Source organism: Moschus berezovskii, chromosome 12 (assembly GCF_049115385.1).
Source record: "Moschus berezovskii isolate FMDL1 chromosome 12, NW_MosBer_1.0, whole genome shotgun sequence".
In the NCBI taxonomy this organism is placed as follows: domain Eukaryota; kingdom Metazoa; phylum Chordata; class Mammalia; order Artiodactyla; family Moschidae; genus Moschus; species Moschus berezovskii.
In genome coordinates this window covers 70,153,189-70,174,064 of record NC_142471.1, presented here as the reverse complement: position 1 = coordinate 70,174,064, position 20,876 = coordinate 70,153,189, and the positions used below count along the sequence as shown (strand labels likewise).

The 20,876-nt window shown below is 52.1% G+C and overlaps 1 protein-coding gene across 1 annotated transcript in view; it reads left to right on the top strand.

Moving 5' to 3' along the window:
* Positions 1-218: 218 nt before the first annotated feature.
* SH3PXD2A (SH3 and PX domains 2A) overlaps positions 219-20,876 on the top strand; it is a 249,549-nt gene continuing 228,891 nt past the window's right edge. Inside the window, exon 1 of the mRNA XM_055424728.2 lies at positions 219-779. Within this exon, the coding sequence (XP_055280703.2) occupies positions 708-779 (72 nt within the window). The 5' untranslated portion in view covers positions 219-707. The remainder of the gene's footprint in view (positions 780-20,876) is intronic.

Here is a 20,876-nt window from a genome sequence, read left to right as displayed (position 1 = left end):
CCCTCCTCCCGCCGAAGCCACCCGAGTTCCTGCGCCCGGCGAGGTCGCCCAGCGCCGCGCCAGGCCGCGGGCTGCGCTCCGTGCGCGGTGGGGGCGCGCGGGCCCGCTCCGGCCTCTGGGGCCCGGCTGCAGCCCCCCTCCCCGCCGCCCCAGCCCCTCCCCCGGGCCCGGAGCCCCTCCCCGCGCGCTTCCCCTCTCTCCCCTCCCCTCCCTTCTCTGCCTGCCCGGCCCTGCCTCCGCCTCCAGCGGCCGCAGCCTCCGTCAGCGCCGAGCCCCCCGGAGCCGGAGCGCACAGAAGGGGCGCCGCCGGCCCCTCCCCAGCGCGCTGACAGCGGGCTCCGGGGCCCCCGCCCCGTCCCCTCGCCGGCGGGACACACCCCCGCCCCTCCTGTGCTCCGCCAGTTCCCGCCGGACCCACCGGGCGGCGGAGAGAGCGGGCGGGCGAGCCGGAGAGCCGCGGCGGCGCGGGAGGGAAGGGGAGCGCGGCAGGCCTGCGGGGAGCCGCCCGGGCGCACGGGGCCCGCGTGCCCTCTGAACAGCCCCCGCGCAGCGGCGGTACCTGTGGGCTTGGGGAGCCCGGGCAGCGGCGCGCCGGACCGAGGGAGCTGGGGAGACCCGGGGACCCGGGAAGCGGGACAAGGAGCCGGGGCCGGACCGGGATGAGAAGGTGACGCCGCCGGGGGGCGCAACTCGCTTTGTGGGGGAAGATGCTCGCCTACTGCGTGCAGGATGCCACCGTGGTGGACGTGGAGAAACGGAGGAACCCCTCCAAGCACTATGTGAGTACGCCCCCACGACCCCTGCGGGAGGCTGGCCAGGAACCCCCTGAGGGCCCCTGGGTGGCCCCTCGGCCCTCTCCGTGGTAAGTCCCGGAACTGAGCGCCGACAGGGTAGCCTTGGGCAGCGGAGTCTCTTTGCAGGGCTGTGATCTCCAGGGAAGCCTTTTCTGACCTTCCTCCACTGCTCCCCCCCACCCCCCGCCCCACGCCCGTTTTCTTTTTTTGGCGTTGGAATTGGCAAGTGGCTGCCCTTGTCTGTTACAACGGTGAAGTCATCTGTCCGCCTGAGCTTTGACGGATGGTGGGGGGAACGTTCTTCAAACCCTCGCTGGGAAGCTCCGTTGGGAAAGAGCATCTTCCCGGCCCTCCCTGGGGGCTCGGGTCGCTCAGGCGCACGCAGACCGAGATGCTTTCGGAGGTTTGTCCCGGGGAAAGACGCCTCGCACGAGCCTCCTACTTGTGCCCTGGTCTCTGTCTCCCCAGGCTTGGGTCTGGGGGCCCGAGAGAAGCCGCCGCGCCCCTGCCCTACCTCCACCCTCAGCCCTGAGCTTTGATTTCCTTCTTAAAGCCCTCGTGTCGGTCGGTGTGAGGAAAATTGTGGCTTTTCCTTTTATCCCTCCTCTGGACGTGACCCTTAACCAGGGTTCATTTCCTCTTAAGTGATGCTCCGTCTCCGACACGAGGAGGGAAATGTTTGCTGTGGTCTCCGAGGAGCGGCCGGCTGCCCCTCCCCCTGCCTCCCCAAACTTAATGAGAAGGGGCTAAGGTTGACCGAGCCGAGCTGGGGGCCGGTAGGACGCGACGCCCTTTCATCTCAGCCCATCCCGTCTTCCCATCCTTCCCACCTTAGGAAGTAAATGGTGCTCCTTGGTGCCCGAGGCTGCCAGCCCTAGCGGCTTTGCTCCTGTTCTTGAGAAGGAAGAGACAGACAGCAAGGACTGTATCTTATTTGCAAATTAGGCATTTAAAGGAGCATTTAGAATGCTCAAAGCATTAATTTTCACAATTAAAACAGGCTGTGGGTTGCTGCCCTAGACAGCACATTGATCTCTGCCTTTTATTTCCTTGTTGGAAGGGGACTGGATTTGTCCTAATGTCAGCCTCAGGCTACTCTTTCTGTCTTTATCCCCAATAGCTCTGATCTTCGGGTTTCTTTTTAGTGGAATAAATGAGCTTGGGCTCAGGTTGGGGAGGAAGTAAACCAAGGAGTCTGGTTCCTGAGGGGACTGAAAGGTGGGTACTGGTGGGAGGGTTCGTCCTTTTGTTTCAGTGGCCCAGCAAGCATCTTCCCCTGCCCTTTTGAGAAAGCTGTCTTTGGAGGATTTGGGTTCCCATGTGGTCGCCCTCCTCTGAGGCAGATGTCCATTGGCATATCCCAGCCCTTATTATGAAGTCAGCCTTCCTAACTTCTTTTCTCGAATGTTGCAGTTTTAGGGCTTCTTTTCTAGTAGTCCTCAGGTAGGGTAGGCATTGCTTTCAACAGATGGCACTCTTTGTGGATCTCAGGTGAAACATCAAACCTTAACTTTGGCCAGTGATGTCCAAGGTTACAGAGGTGGGACGCACTAGCCAGGAGCATTGCTAAAGGGACTGGGGGCTCATTGCGAACAAGGTTGTGAGGTGGTTAGTGCTGAGGCTTTGAGTGAGAGGCTCTCGTTCAAAGCCTGGCTCAGACACTGACTAGCTATGCAACTTTGGGCAACTTACTGAACCTCCATGGACCTCAGTTTCCTCATTTTTCAAATGAGGATAATAGTAGTATCTATTTCATAGGATTGTCTGGAGAATTAAATGAGATCATCCATGCAAAGCACTTAGTGCAGTCCTGGCACATAAGGCACTCATTAGTTGGTAGCTTATGATTGGCGTGATTCTGACTAAAAAAGCACTTTTGAAAAGCAGCTATTAATGGTCTGGCAAGAAGGAAGAAAGATTTGGGGTTTTAAGATTGCTAATAACTTGTTCTCTGTTATTAAAAATACAAAAAAAAAAAAAGAGTCCCGTCCAGTTCCATTGACATGATCATTTCCTCCCTTTTCATGAATAGTGTTTTCTGGGACGTCTCCACTTCCTGTGGTAAGAATCAATGACGCTATGTGTGGGCCGGGAGTGATGTCACTGAGCAGACGGGGGCATACAGAGCCCTGAACGCAGGTTGTGGAAAACAGCTCAAGGAGACAGTGTTGTGTGTTAGGGAACAGTGGAGCTGGCAGGGACCTGAGGACTCATGAGACTCCACCCCTCATTTTACAGACGGAGAAACTGAGAACCGGTTGGGGTAGAGTCGCTTGTGACACAGCAAGTCACAGCTCCTGGGTCTAACTGGCCTTCTGCCCATCACCTGGGTTGGGTTCATCTGAGTACCCTGGAAGGCTGGTTGGGGTTGACGAGGAAGACAAATATCTGGTCATAGCAAGAGGTTCCTGCTTGTGTGGGACATTAATGCATCAGGAGAGGGGGCTGATAGTAGAATGTGTCGACGGGCCCAACAGGGCAGGAGGAGCCAGGTGGGGAGGCAGTGCCTCTGAAGCCCAGGGTCGCCTCCTCCCTTGGCCTCTGCATGGCCGACACCACACACCAGAAGGTCAAGTGTTCTGGCCAAGGCACTTTGGTGTGGGTAGCTGGCAGGACACACTGCGCCCGTGTCATGTATGTCCTGGAAGCCGTTCTACACTGTAGAAGCTTGCCTTCTTCCCGCCTCTCCTGGTGAGGTGATGGTGAATTCTGAGTCTGCGGTTTGGTAAATTGCAGAGACGAGCGGCTTTATGGGATGTGCACGTTAGCCGGAGCTAGCTGATGAGAGGCCTTGGGGCCCAAGCAGGAGGGGCTCTGCCGGCTCCAGAACGCTGGGAACACACTGCAGAGGTCTTCTCAGGACATCCAGCCAAAGGCAGGCTTGTCTCTGGGATGGGGGTGGAGCCGCCTAGATACCAAGGGTCTTGTGTTTTGGCCTGTTTATGAAAGGGCAGGCAGGTGACCTGCATCATTTGGGTGGTACTGTCAGCCCTTGGCTTCCTTCCTCTCTGCCAAGGCCTTGGTTAGGATGCTGGGAGGGGGGAGTGTTTGGGGGAGGTAGGCAGCTGCTGCTTAGACCAGGCTCCTTGCCTGGAGTTGGGCTCCTCTATCAGCTGTTATGAGCTGTCCCTGGAGAGACCTTAGGTAAACTAGATTTGGCCTCAGAACACTTGTCTTTCAAATGGTCCTAATGATGGTGGATGCAAACTGCAGTTACCTTTGACAACTTTCCATAAGGATGTGAGCTCTGGTTCACATTCTTTGCACCCACACGCATGTGTAGGTGTAAATCAAGTCATATGGTGTTGAAGAGGAGCTAGTGCATCTAAAGCAAACAAGAAATTAGTTGTTTGGATTTGAGAGGCATTGTGCTTTCGCAGTCATTTCCTCTCCTGATTGTTTATTTCAGACAAATACCAGTTGTGAATGTTCTGATCCTCTCCAGGACTCTTCAGGGAATGCAAATAATAGCCAGTGTGAGCAGTTACTGTCGTTGGTGCCAGATGCTCAATGTGCAGGATTTCATGTGATTCCTACAGTCCATGGAAAGTCTTTGATTTCTTTATACAGATGGGTGAACCGAGGCCTGGATTGGTGAGAAGGGTCTCCCAGTTAGAGATATGGGTCAGCTCAGGTCACTTCACCTCCAGAGGAAGATACGAACCTACAGTGAGGCCCTTCTCCTCCACTGGAGTTGGTTGTGGAGACCAGGCTCAGGTTTACAGGACAACGAGAGAGCAATGCCAGGAGGCGCTGAGGACTGACTCACTATGTGAGACGTTCACCTGGTTCCCAGAGGAGGGCATGTGACCGGCAATGGGGGAGGTCACTGTGAGGCAGGGGATTAGAAGAAACCCAAGATGATGTCTGCTCTTCAGTGATGCCTGAGCTGATAAATGAAGGATCCACCCTGGAGAAATAATACATTCTCCTGTGTGTTTAGAGCATCGCAGATTTGAGGCTTGGTCCTGGGAGCTACATTTTTAGGAATTGGGCATAGACCCATTCATTTCTCTGCCTTTCTTTTTTTTTCCTTAAGCCTTTAGACTGTGGATCCAGCCCCACGGGAAGAAGGATGTACAGCTGCAGTATGGACAGGGTCTTCTCAGGCCAGTCCCACTGTAGAATTACTGGTGTTGGGCAGATCAGGGTTTGAATCTTGGCTCTGACTCTTGGCCTGGGTGAGCAGCCTGGAGCCAGCCATTCTGGGTCTCAGTTTCCTCATCTGTAACCTTACAAGGATTTTGGACAATTGATCTGAGATAGTCTGGGGGCAAAGCTTTACTTTTAGTGCCTTACCTAGTGGCGCTAGTGGTAAAGAAACCTCCTGCCAATGCAGGAGGCAGAAGAGACGTGGGTTCACTCCCCGGGTCAGGAAGATCCCCTGGAGGAGGACATGGCAACCCACTCCAGTATTCTTGCCTGGAGAATCCCATGGACAGAGGAGCCTAGCAAGCTACAGTCCATGGGGTCACAAAGAGTTGGGCACAGCTGAAGCAAGTACCTGGCGCCCATCATGGGTACTCAGCATACTAGCTTCTGTCTGGTGCTCCTTATCACCGAAACCCTTCAGTACATTTAGAATCTGATAGGCGAAGCTGTGAGAGAAGGGAAGACTGAGGCAAAAATGGAAGGCCCAGCTGTTCACAGTCTGATGGGAAAGTGGGCTACATGCCCCATGGAAAACACCCAACAAACAAGAGAAACAGATAAACAAGGAGCAGCTGTTCAGACCTGGAGGGCTTCCTGGAGCTGTCCAAGTGTTGGCTTCCTGGTGTGTTGGGAAGGAGCGTGTGTTGGGGGAGCGGAGTCGAGAGGTGCTGCAGGTGAGGGCAAGGTCAGATAGGATCCCTGCCCCAAAGTCAGTGCCACACGTGGGTTAGCACTCTTCCCTGCTTTCTTTTGGGCTCCCCAGGTGGCTCAAGGGTAAAGAATCTGCCTGCAATGCAGGAGACATGGGTTCTATCCCTGGGTCAGGAAGATCCCCTAGAGGAGGGCATGGCAACCCACTCCAGTATTCTTGCCTGGGAAATTCCATGGACAGAGGAGCCTGGTAGGCTACAGTCGATAGAGGTGCAGAGTTGGATACCACTGAAGCGACAGAGCACACACACATGTTTTCTTACTGTCTGTCTGTCTTTCTCTCTCTCTCTCACACATACACATAAGAACAGTTTTTTCTCCTGCTCCAAGGAGGGAAGTGATCTAGGGGTGATTCATGGGTCTGACAAGGATTCCTGCTCATGGAACAACCAACCACATCCTTCAAGGCTGATAGAAGAAGGAACACAGTCAGCCATTTATCATGGTCCTCTTTAGAGCCAGCCGAGCGAGGGCTTGGGGGGACAAATCGGGATTGGAATCACCATGTGTGGTGGCAGGCAGAGGGGAGGCAAAGGGAAGGGAAAAATAAACCTATTTGATGTCATTGGAGACCGGTTCCAGCTCCAGAAATATAAGCGCCAGCTGCTGCATTTTCCAAAGAGATATTCCGAGGCCAGCATGAGTTAATTGTCGGTGGAGGCAGTGAATTAGAGGAGTGTTGTTAGGATTTCTGACTTTGGGGTTTGCACCGCGGTCCCTGGAAATTGCCTTCTAATTTCCGCAGCCTGAGTCACTGACCAGACTATTTCTTGGCCAGAAAAAGCCTAACAGGCAACTCTGTTCTCTTTTGCCTCTTTATTAAATGAAATAAAACAAGTAATAGAGTTATACATATGGTAGTCACACTTACTTCTCTTGAGTTCTGAGAGTCCAGGAACAGGATCATGGGTTAGGACAGGGATCCCGGGAACAGGAAGGACAAGGGGTGTGTGTGGGAAATGAGGTGGAGACTCTGGCTTTGGAAACAGTTTCTGAGTCAGGGCCAGAGGTGTTCTCTGCCGTGGCTATTGCCAACAATAACGGAAGAGTCCAGGAGGGTGATCAGCATTTCAGGAGGCAATTCCCAGGGCTGTGTGTGACTTCTCGCCTGGGCCGGGCTGCTTCGGCTGCTGCTATGTGTAGTGGAGTCAGGACGGGAGGGAGGGAGGGTGGCACACTGGGCCACAAGGAGGCCCCCAGGAGCCTCCAGGTGGCTCACATTAACAGCAGGTGCTGAGCAGAATCCAGTGAGGATGTCGAGATGCAGTGAGAAGGAGGAGAAAAACAGTATATGAGTGCCTGCTATGTGCCAGGCAGTGCAGAAGAGACCTTTCAGAGGGGATTTCATTTTAACATCATAACCTCCCCGTGAAGTAGGTCAGTGTTTTTATCCCCACTTTACAGGTGTGGAAACTGAGGCCCAGAGAGTTTATGCAGCTCTCACTCAGAGTAATTCAGTGTCAGGGCTGGGATCCTGACTCTGGCATCTGATACAGGAGTCTATGAGCTTGTCACTTTCTTCCCCATGAGAGCCAGGTCACATGTGAGGAGTGTGAAAGGAACCGAGGAGTCCAGGCCACACCTCCTGAGAGAGAGTAAGATGTGTGTCTGGAAGGCTGTACTGTTGGAGAGTCCCTGGGCTCTGCTATCCCCAGGCCAGAATCCTGTCTCTACCACTTACTGCCCTGGGATTTGGTGCAAGTTCCTTCTCTCTCTGTGCCTCAGTTTCCTCACCTGTTAAAAACAAAACCAGCCAAACAAACAAAAACGAGGGGGAAATAGGACCTAGCTCGAAGGGCTGTGGTGAAGAGTAAATGAGCTGATAAATGTAAAGAGCTTAGACCAGTAGCTGGCACATATTAGCCCTGCATAGGCGTTTGTACTGAGACCCACTTCCCTGGTGGCTCAGATGGTAAAGAATCTGCCTGCAATGTGGGAGACCTGGGTTCAGTCCCTGGGTTGGGAATATCCCCTAGAGAAGGAAATGGCAACCTTCTCCAGTATTCTTGCCTGGAGAATTCCATGGACAGAGGAGCCTGGTGGGCTACAGTCCATGGGGTTGCAAAGAGTTGGACACAACTGAGCAACCAACAGTTTCACTTTCAAAGCTTCAGAAGGAGTTCTCTGTGAACTGGAGTTTTTCAGGGAAGACTGACTGGCGAAGGCCAGCTTCATGATGGGCCTCAAGGAGTAACTGGGGATTGGGTGGGAAAGAATAGGGTTTAGGTGGGAAAAAGTGGGGAAGGCATGCCAAGAAAGGGAAAAGCAAAGGTGCTGGAGGTGGAACGTGCAAGGAAAACACGGGCAAAACCCAAGCTGGGGAGGATAGGAAGGAAGGGCGGCCAGCTGTTGAGAGTCTCACATACCCGTCTAGAGGCTTCACCTCCGCAACTTCCATTCCTCCCAAGGATTGCAGGGGACAGGGACCTGCCTGTTACTGTGGGGTCCTTCTGGTGAGCCCCAGAATTGGCTCTAGGGTTGCTGTTGCAGCCATGGCGGGAACAGAGCTACCTATGTAGGGCTGGGAACCGTTTCTCTGTGTTGGGGACTCTATAGTTGGCAGGCCAGAGCCTGGCCTGTCTCTGTTTATAGCGCTTACTTGGAAAGGTCAGGCTGCTTCATAAAAGTTGATTGCACCCCAGAGGTCTTGGGGAGTGAGGGTGGTGGAGGGGCAGCAAGAAGTGAGGCGTTGACTGCTTTGGGCCACATCCGTGGAGGGCCCCGCCGCCAAGGCCTTCTGTCATGGTGAGGTCATTCCCATCTCCAGTCCCCAGCGCTGCCGCTCAAGCACCCCAGTGGCAAGAGAGGAGACCCTTGTTCTCGGAGGGTCTGGGGGCTAATGCTGAACAGCCTTCTAGGAGCCCAGGATGTCTCCAAAGTCTCAGTGTCACCTGAAACTTTCAGGCCAGCGTTGTCTTCTATCTCAGCATCTCTCTCAACCGGTTTTAGTTAGAAAAACAGTGCTTCAAACTACCTCTTGGTTTATTTAACCCTCACCCCACTGTCAGATGTTCCAGTAAGCCTGATTCTTTCGGGAAAATGTAATAATAACAGCTAACATTTCTAAATGTTTTTTACGTGCTGAGTTTTACATGGAAACTCTCAAAACGGCGTACTAAAGCATGTCGTTACTACCAACATCCGCTTCATACAGGCCAGGATGCCGAGGTCTGGAGAGCTTAAAATGAATTGCCAAACACCATGCAGCTAAGAAGCTGACCCAGGCCTGCCGGCTCCAAAGCTGACCTTGTCCCCATAGCAGCCTCACAGCCCTCGATCTCGTCGCATCTGGGAAGACCAGGCCCCAAGGAGATTCCACCTGAGGCCTGGCTGGTTGGCTCCTTAAGATGGGAGACCTTCCACATCTCACCTTCCCCACTCGATCTGCATTTGCCCATCTAGAAAATGGGCTCATTGCTTCCTTTCTGGCCTGCTGTGTTGCAGAGGGGAAGATAGATATGAAAGCTGCTTTGGAAAATGCTGAACCCAGCGAAAATAGCTGTGTGAAGGAGTCCTAGCGCCCTCTGTCTGGTTTCTTCATCATTTGGGAAGGAGATGCTTTACAAAAAGCAGCTCTTCCTGATTCGAGCAAATTTCTAGACAAGGTCCCTCTGCCATACTTCCGCCCCAAGAAACCTGTAACCAGGGTCAATTCAGGACCATTCTAGGCCCTTAGTGAAGATGTTCTCTAGAAAGCCACCTCTGGGAACTTTGCTTCTCTCCATTTCTGTGAACGGGAAATACAGAGCTATTTCCAGTGCCATCTCTGCCTGCTGTCACCTGAGGGGAGGAGGTGACCTCCAGGGGGCTGAGCTAGTGATGTGGAAGCAGCTGTGCTTTCTGCCCTCCACTCAGCGGCCGTCTCAGGCCCTTTGCTGTCATTTCCTTTGCCTGGTGAGGAAGCCGCCCTCTCTGAGCCTGGGTGGAAGTGCGTGGGTGGGGTGGGGGCCGGATCCCTTCCTCTGTGTGTATCAATGCAGCATAAATTATGCAGCGGGGCCTGTGGGGGCCCTCCTGTCTGTCTCTGGGATCCCTGGAGTGTGAACTTCAGACCTGGTGGAAATTGATCACTCCAGGGGGTGGGGGGTGGGGTGCTGCCCAGTGCTGGTAGGAACTTCAGGCGGAGCAGGTGGGGTAAGGGATGGAGCGGGTGTGCATTTTAAACCCTGTTTTATTCATAAAGAGACTGACTCAGAAAATTGAGGTCGCACTGTTAGTCAAGCACGGGGCGAGGTATGTTGACCCCCTTGCCCTCGGCAATGCCGGTGTCACACTGTCACTGTGCTTTACATGTGGGTCCCTCTCCCGGGGTAGCAGGGGCTTCTCCTGGCTCAGCACAGGGTCCTCCTGGGGAGTAGTATTCCTCGTGAAGAGGGCTTGCCTTGCGGATTTGCCCACCTGAGGGTTCTGAGCACTGAGGGATTGTCTCTGGCGTTTGAAGCGGCTGCTCTGTGAACTCTTTCATGGTAGGCCCCATTCCGACCCAGCTTTATTCCGTTTCCTGATGGCCCAGGCCCAAAGGGCTATTTTAAGGGCCTTGCCTGTGTGGGAGAATTTCTCTTTGTAACAACAGGGAGGGAGGCCTGGCATGGTGCTGGCAGTGGGACTCCGAGAGAGTGCAGTTCTTTCCTGAATTCTGCCTCCTGGGCAGGACTCAGCGGGCTCTCAGCACAGGGCCCTGGCACCCAGGAGGGACCCAGTCACTTGTCCATGAGGGCAGGGCTTCCAAAGGTGGCTGCCCAGGGATTTCTGCTTGCCTAAGCCTGGGCAGCTTGGCAATCTGATCCTTTTCTCACAGAGCTAAGGCCTGTAATAGGCAATGTCTGGACTTGGGTCTCAAGCGGGGGTTAATTATTGACTTTAGTCATCACTCACTGGCAGTTGGAGAAAAGCAGCCTCATTTTTCCCATGGTCACTGGACGTGGCGTCTCCCGGGCAGGGGAAGTGGGGAAGTTGAGTCAGAGAATGTGTGAGTAGAGCCCTTCTAGGTGCAAGCATGGGGCTGGGGCTTCTTATCCCTGTCTTCTTTAATCCCCGTCGCCACCCTGAGCATCATCCCTGCGGTATAGACGAGGAAGCAGGGGCTCAGGGAGGGGTAGCCTCTCACCCTCTGTCACGTGGCCCTGAACAGTGAGAGCCAGGGTTTGAACCCAGCTCTCTGCAGCGACAAAGCCCGTGATGGTCCCACTGGGTGCCCTGCAGGTTTGATGGCTCACCCATCCCCGCCACACAAAGGTGAGATAGCTAGTTGGCAGTATTTGTCTGTTTTCCTTGCCCCGAGCTGGAGACATCCACACATATCAAAAACTAGCTGCGTTGGGTCTTTCTCAACCCACTCTGGTCTTCATCAGACTCTGTGTCTCCATGGCTGTATCTCCCTCTGCTGCACACACTCTTGGGAATCCCAGCCATGATCTGTGGTTCTGTTGGGGTACAGACAGCTGAGAGCACTGCCCTGGGCTTAAGAAGGGAAGTGAACCCAAAGGGTTGTGTACAGCAGGCCTTCCCTTGGAAGGCTGGGGCCCTGAAGCTTTATAGTGGTTTTATCTCTCAAGAGCTTCCCGAGAGGCTGGGGTCCTGGGGAACACATATCGTGGGTCCCTGATAAAGCTTCGAGGGTCTGGACTGAACCCTGGTCATCTGCCCACCCTGACCTTCCCCCCAAGCCCCTCTATTGACATATGATGTGGTTGGAGCTGGCATTTGGGATAAGATAACAAGCCTCTTGCTACCCAGAATGGACCCCTAGCAAGGTCTGGCCGCTATTTTGGGATTCAAAGCTTCATTCCCCCTGGAGTCTTGTCCAGAGCACTTTTGAAAACCTGCTCCTTCAGAAGCTCCAGCTGCAGGGAGGCTCTGCATTGTCTCCTGGAGGATGGGGGCTAGCATGGCGCTGTGGCTGGGAGCAGGGAGTGGTTTACTTCCCCGGCACTTTCAGCCTGCTGCTTGTTCTGGCTAAACTAGGCTCTGGCAACTGGACGGCTCTGGAGAGGGCCTCCGGTGTCAGTGTTTGGAAGTTGAGGACGTGAGGATGGGTGCAGAGCACCAGGGCCTCTGCTCCGTGGGCTCAGGCTCTGGAACTCCTACTACCTTGTTACACTTGTTCACATTTCTTCTCTGCCATGGGCCTCAGCTTTCTAATCTATAAAACGTGCATCAGTTCAGTTCAGTCGCTCAGTCGTGTCTGACTCTTTGCGACCCCATGGACTGCAGCACGCCCCAGGCTGTTACTCATTACATAGTGTTGGGCGCATGATAGTTTCTCAATAAATGGCAGCTGGTGTTATTATTATCTTGGTCATCCTTCATGGTTCTTTTTTGTTTGTTGGTTGGTTGAGTTTTTTTGTTTTGTTTTCTAGTTTTTTTCCTTTTTTTTTGGTTGTACTGGGTCTTCACTCCTGTGTGTGGGATTTCTCTTGTTGCGGTGAGCAGGGGCTTCTCTTTGTTATGGAGCACAGGTTCTCGGTGCTCAGGCTTCGGTAGTTGTGGCATGCAAGCTCAGTTTTCAGGCTCTAGAGTACAGGCTCCATATTTTTGGTGCTTATTTACTCCAAGGCATGTGGAGTCTACCCAGACCGGGGATCGATCCCATGTCCCCTGCACTGGTGGGTGGATTCCTAGCCAGTGTACCTCCAGGAAAGTCCTCATGCTTCATGGTTGTGCTTAGTTTCTGTCACCTCTCAGGAGCTTCTTTGACCTCTCATCTTGCAATGTCTCCCGTCTGTGAATTTTTGTAATGTTTCTTGTTTTTACCTCTCCTGTAACTCTTACCAAGAATGACCTTGGGTTGCTCAGTTTGGGGCAAGCCTATGTCTTGACTGATTAAAAAGCTTGTTGAGGGATGGACTCTGATCTGATGCTTATTTATATTCATTTATTCATTCATTTTAAGATTAATTCATTCATTCAGTTAATCAATCAACATTTGAATGTTAACTGTGTGCCCGGCACTGGGAACATAGCAGGACTGGTGAAAAGCCCTGCCCTTTTGGAGCTCACAATCTGATAGGGGAAGGGAAACAATAAACAAACAAAAAATTGGTGAAATCTGGAGTGTGGTAGATGGGGCATAAACGTTGTAGACAAAACTGAGCAAGGGGAGGGAGACGAGGAATAGTGGCTGTGATGTGAGTTGCTGTGTTAGTTTTTAGAGCATGGCCAGGAACAGCCCCCATGTATAATGACTTTTGAATAAGATCTGAAGGAGGAGGACAAATGAAGCCTGCAGATGTTTGGAGGGGAAGTGGCTGATGGAGAGGGAACAGCAAGTGCTAAGGCCCTGAAGTAAGACCATGCCTGGCCCTTTCAGGGAGGAGCAGGGGGCTGGTATGGCCCAGGGTCATGAGCAATGGGGAGAGCAGTGGGCAGTGAGGTCAGACAGGTAAAGGATCCAGTTGGGGCTTGTATGGCTCCCAGGACTGGATCGAGCATGGCTCTCTGCTCAGCAGCAAGGCTTCTTCTTGACTTGCTGAAGATGGAAACTGGCCAAAAACACCTACTGTGTACAAGGCACCACTATGCTGAAAGCAGTTTCTCCAACTGGGAGCCAGAGGATGGAAAGCTCCTACAAAGGCAGCAGCCCCCACATCCTCACGTTTTTAACACCCCCTCCCTAATGCTAGTGGAAGGTATGGATCACAGTAGGTCCTCAAACAATGAGATAAATCTGTAGATGAAGGCTTTATTCTATTAAACCTCCTTCCTCCTACCCTACTCCTATTTGTGTTTTTTCTAAAGAACCACAGCTTTTAACTTACAGTTGTAGCAATTGTATTTGAAATGTCCAGTATATATTCCTATTCTTGCCTGGGAAATCCAATGGACAGAGGAGCCTGGCAGTCTACAGTCCCAGTCAATGGGGTTGCAAAAAGTCGGACACAACTTAGTGACTAAACATGCATCCTTATAATATTCTAAGTGTGGTCAGATCCTGAGGCCAGTCCCCAAAACCTTTCTCATCCATGGAGTAGGTGGAATTATAGCACCAAGAACCAGATGTCTCAGATGTACCACGGGCTAGTTTAGTCCATGTGTAAGGGAAGTTTAGTCCAGGGAAGCTGTCCTCTACTGTTCAGTGAGAAGGAAACTTCCAGGCTGACTGATGATGATGGTGATGATGATGACAATAATCATACTACTAATAATATTTGGAGCATGAATTATGTGCCAGTCATTCTTCTAAGCACTTTGCTCATTGAATCCTTACAACAACTTGATGAGAGAAGCACTCTTACGGTCCTTCATTTATTGATGAGAAAACAGAGACACAGAGAGGTTAATTTACCTATGGTCATAATCTAGGAGGAGGCAGGCCTGGGGTTCTGAGCCAAGCAATGGGGATACAAGCCTCTTGTATCTTATGTCCTGGCCTTCCAGGGAATCCTGCCAGCTAGTCTTGCCACTGCCTAGGTTGTCCATAGACCTTAGATAACAAGTATAGAAGTCAGGGAACTGAGATCACTGGTGGCAGGCAGGAGCGGCCCCCTTTGTCCCTGAAACAGGAAAAACCATTTGTTCCTGGAAACTGACACTTCAGGGGGTGGGTTTGCTGTGTGCCATTGTCTTCCTGGGCCATTTACAAGTCCAGCACTTGGGGCTGGGGAGGGGGCGGGGTGGAGTGGGGAGCACTGTGTTGGTTGGTGAAGGCCAGATTAGAGCGTCTGGCAAGATGTTTCTGACACCTAGGCCATTCAGCTCTCAGCAAAGCCCAGCAGGTGGCCAGGGCTGTTGCTTTAGCTGGGAGGGGGCACCTCCCCATCTGCCCTGCCCGGTTTATTGTTAGAATGAGCTGGGCCCTAACTAGTCCTTCCTCTCTTCCCAGGCCCCAAAATAAACAGCAGCTGTTGGTTGCATCCTCTCTGTCGCTGCCCGTCTGTCAACAGTCTGGCTTTCGTTTGGCCCTGCCTCTTTTGGGTTTAATGGCGTGGGGCATTGGGGACTTTGCAGAGCCTGCCTTGGTGGCCAGCTGGTGTGCCCTGGCATGCCCTCTCCCAGGCAGTGCTGACCTGTTGACCACATGCTGGCACTGTCACCTCCTGCCCTTCAGGTCCTCATGGTGATCACAGAACTCAGGCTCCAGACTCTGACATCAGTTCTGCTCCTGGCTCTCCTGCTTAGCTGCTGACTTCAGGCAGGTAGCCTAACTCTGAGCCTCAGTTTCCTTCTCTGTGAAAATCTGGGCTGCCCCGGTGGCTCAGTGGTAAAGAATCCACTTGCAATGCAGGTGATGTGGGTTCAATCCCTGGGTTGGGAAGATCTCCTGGAGAAGGCAATGGCAACCCACTCCAGTATTCTTGCCTGGGAAATCCCATGGACAGAGGAGCCTGGCGGGCTACAGTCCATAGTGTTACAGGAGAGTTAGACGTGACTTAGTGACTAAACAGCAACAACAAAAATCTGGTCATGGGTTCTATATCCTGGCATTGAAGCCAGACTGGCTGAGTCCTCTCTTTAGCACTCAGGAAATTTGTGCCTTCAAGGGAGGTACTGGAGCCCTCCCCACCAAAGTTTTTCATCTGGACAACATGGGTAATAAACTCCTTTTCCAGGCTGGTGGTGAGGAGTAAAAGAGCAGTGCCAAGCACAGAATAAGAGCTCGATGAATGGAATAATGTGTGCTCTCTTTGACAGATAAGACAGGACACCCCCTAAAAGAGTCATTTGCAGGCACACTTTTGAGAACTGACAGAATGACTCCTCTCCTAAGGTTGGATCCACGCGGCTGTGCCCATACACCTGGCTTTGTTTCTAGCCTGTGTTCAGAACGTCCACTTGAGAGGCTGAGGGTGGGGGGCGGGGGTGATGGCAGAACTGGTTATAAAGCAGGATGCGGGCATAAGCAAGGAAAGCTGGGATTTCTGTTCTACTTGGCAGTGGTTCTGCTGATGTAATATAAGAAACGGAAAGAAGACTGAGTCCGAGGCCATGACTTGCCTTCAACTGGTGGGGCAGATTCCCCCTGGGGTTGACCAGTTATCTCTGCTGATGTGTGAGCCCCGGGATGTTCTTTCATGTGATTTCCACAACCTCCCTGTGGGCCAGCCCGCCTTGGCTCCATACTCTGGGAAACTCTTGTGTTTTTGGCTCTTCCTTGCAATCTATCCTCCCTTGTGGAAAGATTGTATTGGGAGCCCCAATTAGAGCATCCAGAGTTATCATTCTCAAAAAGGAAAAAAAAAGGCATTTGACCCCAGTTGTGTTTGACTTCAGTGCTACATGCCACTGTGGACACATGAAGCCCCCAGAAAAGAGACCCTCACTCAGCACGGAGCATTTGCACCGTCTTCCTGGAAGCCTGATCTTGAAAAAGGAGGCCGAGTGTGCTGTCTCGTCTCCTCTATGCTGTTCTTGTCCCAGGAGAGAGGTCAGTGGCAGTTCCATTCCCAACATTTGGGGTAACACTTTCTGATAGGCAGTGAAGAGAATGAGGCTGCACTTTTGAAAGGAATGTAGCAAAGTAGTTCAGAGCAGGACCCTGGAACCAGATTGCCTAAATCCAAGCTTCCCCTCTTGCACTTATTTCCGTATGACCTTAGACAAGTCACTTAACTTCTCTGTTCTTCAGTCTCCTCTTCTATAAAATGGGGATAATGACAGTGCCTTCCTCATAGGATTGTCGGGAGGATTCAATGAGATAGTGATGATAAAGGCACTTAGAACAGTGCGTGGGGCAGAGTTAGTGCTGCCTGAGGGTCCCTGTTGTCAGCTGAGCCAGCAGGGCAGGTGTCGGCAGTTCCCCATCAATCCAGGCCTGACAGATATACATAGAGAAGCCTTGAGAAACCACCTGGTGTGTGTGATAGAGGCATCTGGGTTGGGGGTCGCGGCATGTTCTAGAGGAGGGGGTTATCCAGTGCTGACTCCATCATTTCCTAGCCCAGTGCCATCAGCGAGCTTCTCACCCCTCCAGCTCAGTTTCCTCAGCTGACTGTGCCCAGGCCTTCCTGGTAGGGTCACTCTGAGAGCCTGAGACCAGGGAAAGCATCTCGGGGCCACTCTCCTTCTGGTGGCCATTTAAACAGCCTTGGGGTTTGGCATGGGGACCAGGGGGAAGGTCGGTGGACTGGACTCCAGCCTGACCTTGCTGACCAGGAACCTTGAATCACACTCTTCCCATACCTCTCCCTCATGAGCAGCTTCTGGGAGGAGGGGGTTATTGCAGCAGGGTCGCCCCCACAGAGGGTGGGAGTGCCTCGTGCTGCTACCAGCAGTGTCCCAGGTTGTCAGGCTCCCCACAAATGGTCTCGCTGGCTCTGAGGGGCCTGCTGGGAAGGGCTGCAGGTCTTCTGCCTGTTTCACAGGTAGGAGAGTCTTGGAGAGGCACTGTAAATGTGGAGGACGCTGTCAGTGCCCCGTCCCCTCATCCCCTGAGCTCGCCTGAGTTCACCTGCTGTGGTTTCCAGCATGCTGGCAGCTCCCCGCTCCAGCTTCCCCCGTTCCCTCTCCCCACCTCACCTCTCTGGGGGAGGGCTTCCTCCAGCCAGGGCACCATGGGAGCTTGCTCCACCCAGGCCGGTGCAGCTGAGGGAGGCCAGGGAGGGATTAGAGGCGGGTTGTCATCCCATCATCCCTGGGAGTTGATATCTCAGCTGCTTGCTCTCCACTGGGACAATTTGGAGGTGATTTCTAGCCAGAGGCCCAGAGGATCCCCAGCAGGACTGAGCCCCAGATGCCCACAGCAGTGACATGCCCATTAAGTACCCCCTATAGAAGACGATTGCTTCTTGGCAGGAAAGCTGTGACAAACCCAGACGGTGTATTAAAAAGCAGAGATATCACTTTGCTGACAAATGTCTGTATCGTCAAGGTTATGGTCTTTCCAATAGTCATGTACAGACGTGAGAGTTGGACCATAAAGAAGGCAGAGTGCCAGAGAATTGATGCTTTCCAATTATGGTGCTGGAGAAGACTCTTGAGACTCCCTTGGGCTGCAGGTAGATCAAACTAGGCAATCCTAAAGGAAATCAACCCTGAATACTCATTGGAAGGACTGATGCTGAAGCTTCAATACTCTGGCCACCTGATGCAAATAGCCGACTCATTGGAAAAGACCCTGATGCTGGGAAGGATTGAAGGCAGAAGGAAAAGAGGGTGGCAGGACGGGATGGTTGTATGGCATCACCAATTCAATGGACATGAACTTGGGCAAACTCTGGGAGGTGGTGAGGAACAGGGAGGCCTGGCATCTGCAGTCCATGGGGTTGCAAAGAGTTGGACACAACTTGGCAACTGAACAACCACAACAGTCAGCCTCTATCCTTTTCTGGTCTCACTTTCCCTACTTCCTCACTTGGGGTTCCAGGAATCATCTCCCTGGTAAACAGCCTGCACCCAAGGCCTTGTCTCAGTGTCTGCTTTGGGATGAACCCAAACTGTGATAGCCGGCTTCCTCCTGCTGGCAAGTGGTGGAGCCAGAGTGAGAACCTCTGCAACTCGGTTCCCCAGGCCGTGCTATCTTTCTGGAGGTTCCTGGGGTTCTTGTTATAGAAGAGTCAGAAAAGATCGTTGTGCGATCCAGGGTCTTAATAAGAGGCAGTGAGTCATCATGGGCAGGGCTGAAGAATTCTTGATCAATACAGCAGCTTCTGCGGACCTTATCAGAGAAGGAGCCCAGTCAGTGCAAACTTGACCAAGAGAAGCAGGGCCTTAGAATCTGACCTTATATAAACCTGTCTCAGGACAGAAGTAAACAAACAAGGGACTTACGGATAAACAGAAATCTAGTGTCTTTATCCATCATAGGTCAGGCCGGGAGCATAGGTCAGCAGTGTGTGTCTGAGGCAGTAAGGACGAGTTTCTGGCCTCTGTGCTCAGGTACAAGGTGACATATGTGAGCAAGACACTGTTGTTTTTATTGCTGTAATCTAGCTTCTTGTAATAGTGTTGGAAATTGTGGTGAGACTTGGTATCCTTAGAGTTGGTGAAAGCATCTTTAAGAAAATAGAAAAAAAAAGAGTGTGTATGAGTGAGTGTGGAATGCATATATATGTGAGGATGTGTTAGGTGCATGTGTGTTTGGGTTGGTGGGTTGTGGGGGGTGTATTTGGTGATATCTTGTGTATGTGTGTGTGTTACAGGTGTTTGGGGATATGTCTGGGTGATGTATTTATATCTGTGTGTTTGGGAGTATGTGTTTATGTGTGTGTGTGTATGTTTTGGATGTGGTATGTTTGTGTGTGTGTATGTGGGCTACAAGCTGTTGGGTCATTGTTCATCAGGCATATTCCTGGGGCCATCTTGTATCCTTGAAAGTTCCTTATGATCAGGCTAAATGGTCCAGAAATACTTAGATTTTAGTATAAACTGGTTTCATAGATTCTCACATGTATTTACCATAACTATGTTTTCTCCAGTGCCTCTTCTGAGTCTGGCAGACCTCATTTCACTCTCACAAAAGAAAGAATTACTCCCATCTTATAGGTAAGGAAACTAGGAATGGGGACAGTTAAGTCACTGACTCAAGGTGACAGTACTAATAAATGGTAGAACTGGGATCTGACCAACCTCTTAACTTCTACCCTCCCCTGCCCCCTCCACCCATGTGGGGTGAGCTGGTGGGTGGAATTCTGCCGTACTTTGCACACACAGAAAGGGCCCTCCTCTCCATCTAGGGCACTTGGTTTAGGAACATGACTTCTGACTTCAGAGGAGGCCCTGGAGGAAGGCTGTGAGGCAGGGCCGCCTGAACCATACTGGTGGAGACATACCAGAAGGCCTGATCCCAGAGAGCCTGATCCTAGGAAGGACTTGTGGCTCCGAGCAGGGTGGAGATGGAGGAGAGACTGAGGAAGTGAGGGAGGAATTGGGGAGTGGGGAGGAAGCTGCAAGAGTCCTTGGGTTCGTCCTTGGGCCTCAACACATTTTTGCTGAGTAAGGAACCTTATACTTGGTTTTACCCTTCAAGAGCAATTGTCCACCTCCTGTTTTATGGTGAGCCAGTCACGTGTCCAGGTGTGTGCGGCCGGGGCAGTGTGGACCTGTCTGTGTTATCTAACCTCTAATAAGGTGACATGCAGAGAAACAGGCCTCCCCAGCCTGGATTCCTGAAAGGAGGAGAGGGTGGCCATTTCGTCAGTATGCATTCTTGACAGACAGAGGCAGTGGGGCCCCTTGGCTTGCCTGGCCACTCCCATCCATGAGAGCTCACATCAGACCAGTGGGAAATCCCACAGGAGCTGAGGTCCCAGATATGTGTCTTGGGATTAATTCATGGGGCTCAGATACCCCTGGGTTCCCCGAGTTGCTGGGAGAGGGCTGCCTGGTACCCAGCCAACTCAGTGACTCCAAACAACTCCTCAGGAGCAGACAGTTCCTGCCAGTGTTCCTGAGAACTGTAAAGAGCCACTTCTGCCTCACCCACATGCCCTGAACATCAGCCAGGTTATACCCTAGGAAGTAGGTGGATTCGGGCAAAGCAGCCTCAGCAGTCCAAATTTTCAAAAGCCATCCTTTAATAAGTTCCCGGCACCAACACTATTAATATTAGGTGTTAAACTATTACAGTGTTAACCCTGTGGACCTGTTTGACTCTCTGCTGATATGGCATCACTGACTCAATGGACATGTTTGAGCAAACTGTGGGAGATAGTGAAGGACAGGGAAACCTGGCATGCTATAGCCCATGGGCTTGCAGAGTCGGACATGACTTAGTGACAACAACAACAATTGCTGATGTAAATTAGGGCGGAAGGGCAGAGGGCAGCAGTTACAGGCGAGGCAGAGTCACATGACTGGGCAAATTATTTTGATCTCCTTGAGCTTCAGGGATAATAAAAGCAGCACAGACTCATAGAGCTGGTGGCTGGCATCAAAACATTATTAATGATAAAAACACAGAAAACAGTGGGAGCAGGGCATCCTCATGTTACGGCAGCGGGTAGTCCGCACTGATGCTCTTGGCCCCTCCCCCCCTTTTGGGGGCACAGCTTTTTGAGATATAATTCTCATACCATACAATCAACCCATTTAAAGTATACAGGTCAGTGGTTTGGGGTATGTTTATGTTAATAGAATTGTGGCACAGTCAATTTTAGAACACTTTTATTACCCCCAAGAAGCAAGTATGGTTTAGCCATCACTTCTAACCTCCTCCCTTGCACTGGTCCCCAGCCCTTGGAAATTCATTTCCCTTCTGTCCTTATGGATTTGCCTATTCTGGACATTTTATATAAATAGAATCAACAACTATGTGGACTTTTGTGACTGACTTTCTTTCACTGA